Raw genomic sequence first — 6,260 nt, 5'->3', positions numbered from 1 at the left:
TGTGTGTGTGTGCGCGTGTGCGTGTGTGTTCACATGTATATTAGATGTTAACTCTGAACTCTGTCTCTAGTGTCATCATGTTCACACGTGCCAGGAAGTGTGTTCAGCGCCTGCGGACCCTCGTGTCCACGATCATGTGACGACCTCACTGTGAGTAAAAGAATTAAACGCCATATGAAGTTAAACATCTGTGTATTTTATAGTGTATTTGTAATATGAAAGTAAAAGGAAGGGATGGATAGATTATAATACATATATGAATATGTAAATAAGTGTTGATATATTTTATAGATAGATTGAAATTTCATTGTGCATTTAATAATAAAATGAATATATACTGTAAATACATATAAAATGCTAATATATTTTATAGATAAATATAAAATAATTAAAGACAATATATATTGTTTTTTAACAATTAATAATATTTTACTATGCATTTAAGAATAATACATGTAATATGAATAAGTAAATATAAAATATGTTAATATATTTCTAATAATATATTTTACGATAGAACGATAGACAGACAGACAGACAGACAGACAGATAGATAGATAGATTGATTGTCTATCTTTGTCTAGAAAAATCCATCTTGGTTTAAGAATTTTTAGATATCTTGGCTGGAAACAAGACAAAAAATCTAACTAAGAAAAGCATTTTTTTGCAGTGTACATGATGATATCTAAATAAATACATTTTTATAAAACTTTTATAGAGAGAGAGATAGAATAAAATCTTTGAAAACAGAATGTATATTTTATTCTCTTTTAACAATTAATAATATTTGTTTTAATATGCATGTAAGAATAATACATATAATGTGAATATATAGTACATATAAAATATTTTAATATATTTTATAGATAGTTTTATTATGCATTTAAGAATAATATGAATATATACATTTATAGATATAATACAAATATATAAATTTATGAATATATTTTGTAGATGGAAAGAGCAAAATAATTGAAAAATATAAATATTGATATATTTTAATAATTAATTACTAATGATTAATTGTATTATGCATTTAATAATAATGCATTTAATCTGAATATATAAATACATATAAAATATGTTAATAAATTTCATAGATAGATAGATAGATAGATAGATGACAATGATGTTGTGTGTGTGTGTGTGTGTGTGATGTGTGTGTGTGTGTGTGTGTGTGCGCGTGCGTGTGTGTGTGCAGTACTGCGAGTGGCGCTGTGAGCCGGGCTGTTACTGCACGGATGGTAAAGTTCTGGACTCAAATGGGACGGAGTGTGTGGAGCGGGACACATGTCCCTGTCTGAACCCGCACACAGGACAACGGGTCCGTCCCGGAGAGACCGTCCCGACTCCAGACTCCTGCAACAACTGGTGAGAATCACAGAGACACCGCAGAGATTACACGTCTGCTTTGATTTAGATCATGTGATTGATACGTGTTTGGTCACATTCCAGCACCTGTGAGGGAGGGAGACTCGTCTGCGGTGAACAGCCGTGTCCAGGTTTGTCCCGTCAGCCCATAATAATCTCAGTCATCTCTATGGGTTATCAGATTGTGATGTGTGTTCGTGTGTGTGTCAGTGGATGGAGGCTGGTGTCAGTGGTCCGAATGGATGCCCTGCTCAAAGACCTGTGGGATGGAGTGGGTGTCCCGCTACAGGAGCTGCGCCTGTCCTGAACCCAGATCAGGAGGAGCGGCGTGTCCAGACCAGCAGGAGGAACACGCCGGACTGGGAGTCCAGATCCAGAGACAGCCGTGCCCATCCGTCTCCTTCTGCCCCGGTGAGACATTCATCAAACCAGACGAATACAGCGACTAATACAACAGCTGACTTAATGACTTAATGTGTTTAATGAGATTCAGTTTACTTCAAGTATTGACCTCATTTGAAATGACACATTTTTATATAATCATTTGAGAAATCGGTATGATAAATCATTTGAGAAATTGTTAAATCAGTAGATAGATAAATAGACAAATATGCCATTTGAAAATAAGTCAAAGCATATGTATATGTAAACATTTTTTAAAATAAATAAAATAACAACATGAAAGCTAAATTATAATAAAATATAAATATGTTTTTATAAACAATAATTGATAATACAGAAATTATGATAAAAATAAAACAAATATTTTTAATGTGATTTATAAATTTAATAGTAGTTGAATTTTTAATTGGAGTAATTTTCTGTTATTTATATATTTATTTGATCAATAATACAATATAAATAGTAATATTGTGAAATATTATTACAATTTAAAATAACTGTTATGTAAGCAACTGTCTATGTAAATATATTGTAAAATATAATTTATTTCTGTGATGCGCAGCTGTATTTTCAGCATCATTACTCCAGTCTTCAGTGTCACATGATCTTCAGAAATCATTCTAATATGCTGATTTGCTGCTCAAGAAACATTTCTGATTATTATTAATGCTGAAAACAGTTGTGCTGCCCGATATTTTTGTGAAAACTGTGACAATTTATTTTTCAGGATTCTTTGAACAGAAGGTTAAAATGAACAGCATTTATTTGAAACATTAATCTTTTGTAACATAAATGTCTTTACTGTCACTTTTGATAAATTTACTGTGTCTTTTCTGTATAAAAGTATTGATTTGTTTGAAAAAATGTAGTGTGTATGCAAACTGTTAAACAAAAGATCTAAAGCGTTAAGATCTGAATGCTATGACATGTTCAGCCTCATGGAAAAGATCCTCAGATGAGATGTAGATGTGAAGACATGAACGTTTTGATTCAGCATTACATTTTATGTATTTAGGGCCCAATTTCAACAAATTCTAGATGTTAGCTGCAAAAGATCATGAGATTAATCTATTTACAGCCCTCATAGTTTACTTTATAAAAATGATCTAAAAGTTCATGACTTGCCATCAATACTAATGCAGTGAAACATCCCTGATCTCTGTGTGTGTGTGTGTGTGTGTGTGTGTGTCTGTGTCTGTCTGTCTGTGTGTGTGTGTGTGTGTGTGTGTCTGTGTGTGTGTGTGTGTGTGTGTGTGTGTGTGTGTGTGTGTGTGTGTGTGTGTGTGTGTGTGTGTGTGTGTGTGTGTGTGTGTGTGTGTAGTCCACGGCTCATGGGGCTCCTGGAGCTCGTGGTCGGACTGTGACGCGTGTGCCGGTGTGTCTGTCAGACAGAGGCAGTGTAACAGTCCTCCGGCGCGGTTCGGCGGTCTGTCCTGCCTCGGAGAGAGTCGGCAGAGCCGCGGCTGTCATGATAACATCACCGTCTGCTCAGGTCAGCTGATTCTACAGTCATATGAACATCACAAACTATTCCAGACTCCTGTAGTGATCGTGTTTCTCTCCTCATCTGCAGACTGTGGAGGAGGACAGGAGCAGTGGCCCTGCGGGAAGCCCTGTCCGCGCTCTTGCTCCGATCTGCACGGAGACACGGAGTGTGTGGATTCACCGGGATGCAGCTCGACCTGCGGGTGTCCAGGAGACATGCTGCTGCAGGACGGCCTGTGTGTGGACCGAGAGCTGTGCCGCTGTAAATATCACAACATCAGCGCAGGTACAGTATGAACACCTTCAGAAGAGATGCTCAGTGCTGCGGCCACAACACAAATAGTCTTTCAATCTGTGTTTTCTACAGTCATATGAACATCAGAATCTATTCCAGACTCCTGTAGTGATCGTGTTTCTCTCCTCATCTGCAGACTGTGGAGGAGGACAGGAGCAGTGGCCCTGCGGGAAGCCCTGTCCGCGCTCTTGCTCCGATCTGCACGGAGACACGGAGTGTGTGGATTCACCGGGATGCAGCTCGACCTGCGGGTGTCCAGGAGACATGCTGCTGCAGGACGGCCTGTGTGTCTCAGGTCAGCTGATTCTACAGTCATATGAACATCACAAACTATTCCAGACTCCTGTAGTGATCGTGTTTCTATCCTCATCTGCAGACTGTGGAGGAGGACAGGAGCAGTGGCCCTGCGAGAAACCCTGTCCGCGCTTCTGCTCCGATCTGCACGGAGACACGGAGTGTGTGGATTCACCGGGATGCAGCTCGACCTGCGGGTGTCCAGGAGACATGCTGCTGCAGGACGGCCTGTGTGTGGACCGAGAGCTGTGCCGCTGTAAATATCACAACATCAGCGCAGGTACAGTATGAACACCTTCAGAAGAGATGCTCAGTGCTGCGGCCACAACACAAATATTCTTTCAATCTGTGTTATTTTAGTAGTTACTTTACTATAATTGTTTATTATTTATTTTGATTTTTTTTATATATATATATATTTTAAGTTTTAGTTATTTGGTAGTGTGTTTAAATTTTTTATATTCTATTTTATTTCTGTTAATATTTAATTTATTTCATTTAATGTTTTTTTTTATATTTTTTGTTTTATTTTTTCATTAATTTTAGTTAAAGTTTGGTTAAAGTCATTTTGTTGTGTGTTTTAGTTGTTGTTTTTATTATTTCTGGTTTTAGTTTTGTTATTTGTAATTAATTAATTTCTTTTATAATTTATTTCAATCTTAGTTTTTTAGTAATTTTAGTACTTTAACTTAAACAACATCAAACAAAAATTATAGTTTTTACTTAATCGAAGTTAAAGTTTTAGTAATTTTGTGCTGTTTTGTAATTTGTAATTTTTTTTTAATTATGTTTTTGTTTCTCTTTTCATTTTTATTTAACTTTTAGTTTTAGTCATTTTAGTACTTTAACTTAAACCAAACAAAAATTAGAAATATATTATTTTGTTTCTGTTCATGTTTAATTTGTTTTTAGATTTTGTTAGTTTTTTGTTAATTTAAATTAAAGTTAAGTTATTTTGTGTTACATTTTGTTAAATATGACAACTTTTATTTCAGTTTCAGTCGTTTTAGCACAAAGCGAAAATTTTAAATTTTGCCTTCACAACTAACTGAAATAAAATAATTTTAAGTTTTTTATATTCTGTTTTATTTCTGTTAAATATTTCATTTATATTAATTAATGTAATTTTTGTTAGTTAATGATAAAACTAACATTATAACATTACTTTAAAACTACACCAAAACAAACCCTTAAATAAATAGAGAACTATATAGAAGTTTTACACACTGAAATGACATGCAAAACACTTTCTGTCTCCGCAGGAATAGACACAGGCAATGTTTCCTGGTCAAGGCCGGAAGCATCAGACTGGCATCATGTGGCTCCAGGAGAGACCATCAGCACTGACTGTCAAAACTGGTACAGTGGGCTTTTTCTTCTTTTTGCACGATTTGTTTAGTGTCAAAGTGAGCTTATTAAACACTAAGGAAGTCATTGTCCCTCACCTTAATGGGCTGTATACTGTCTACAGAGGCATAAATATAAAATAAAAAAAAGTAAGGAAATGCAGCTCACTAGACACCGAAACAAAGATATAATTGTTTCTTTATCTCTGTGTCTGTATGTTTTTCGATCCTTTTTTCCAGCACCTGTGAAGCAGGTGTCCTTCAGTGTGACTCAGTTCCTGGTTGCCATGTCGACGGCAGCTGGGGCCAATGGGCTCCCTGGTTGGAATGCTCCGCCCGGTGTGGAGGCGGGGTTAAGATCCGGACACGTGAGTGTGATAACCCCGCCCCTCAGAGCGGCGGCAGAGAGTGTGTGGGATCCGGCCGACAGCAGACAGCCTGCAACACACACAGCTGCACAGGTGAGTCAGTGTGACCGATGCCACCTTCCACATACTCTATATAGAGTGCAGAATCTCTGTATTTTCTGTCTGTATGATGACTCCTGTAGACTCTGGTCCGTGGTTCGACTGGTCAGCGTGGTCAGCCTGCACCGTCAGCTGTGGAGGAGGGTCTCAGCTGTTTCTTTCTCTTTTTCTCTTGACAAGAAGTGCATTTATTCAGTCTCATAACATCTATACGACCACATCAAACAGGAGACGTTTCAGATGCGTGCTCCAGCTTCACCTCAGCACTAGGCGCGAGTCAAACGAGCGCGGAAACAGTACTGTGTTCGATCTTCAGTTGCATGCCATGTCAAATCAAAGCGCGAAATAAACTATGTGCATGCAATGTCGTGGTCAGTTAAGCCATTAAGTTACCAAAAAGGCAATTAAAGCTGCCTTAAAACTGTGCATGCATGTAATATGTTATATATGAGTCACATTTAAGAACATGTCTCTGAAATGGTTTTCAAAACTGTCCTAGAGCAGCCCAGCACTGTCTCACTCATCTAACACACCCGATTCAACTCGTCAGTTCATTAATAGAGACTTTAAGAGCTGAAGTGGGTCAGAAAAGGTGAAGAG

General features: G+C 37.2%; 1 protein-coding gene across 1 annotated transcript in view; it reads left to right on the top strand.

The window, feature by feature from the left end:
* The window catches only part of sspo (SCO-spondin), an 89,255-nt gene that overhangs the window by 53,278 nt on the left and 29,717 nt on the right, over positions 1 to 6,260 (top strand). The window contains 10 exon segments of the mRNA XM_016518895.1: positions 71 to 150; positions 1,274 to 1,371; positions 1,456 to 1,502; positions 1,582 to 1,782; positions 3,095 to 3,265; positions 3,347 to 3,544; positions 5,110 to 5,206; positions 5,434 to 5,654; positions 5,744 to 5,778; positions 5,841 to 5,842. Coding sequence (XP_016374381.1) covers positions 71 to 150; positions 1,274 to 1,371; positions 1,456 to 1,502; positions 1,582 to 1,782; positions 3,095 to 3,265; positions 3,347 to 3,544; positions 5,110 to 5,206; positions 5,434 to 5,654; positions 5,744 to 5,778; positions 5,841 to 5,842 — 1,150 coding nt within the window.

This window comes from Sinocyclocheilus rhinocerous, unplaced genomic scaffold (assembly GCF_001515625.1).
Source record: "Sinocyclocheilus rhinocerous isolate Xijiao unplaced genomic scaffold, SAMN03320098_v1.1 scaffold1575, whole genome shotgun sequence".
Taxonomy (NCBI): Eukaryota; Metazoa; Chordata; class Actinopteri; order Cypriniformes; family Cyprinidae; genus Sinocyclocheilus; species Sinocyclocheilus rhinocerous.
The sequence above is the reverse complement of the archived record's forward strand: the minus strand, read 5'-3'. Positions and strand labels throughout refer to the sequence as shown.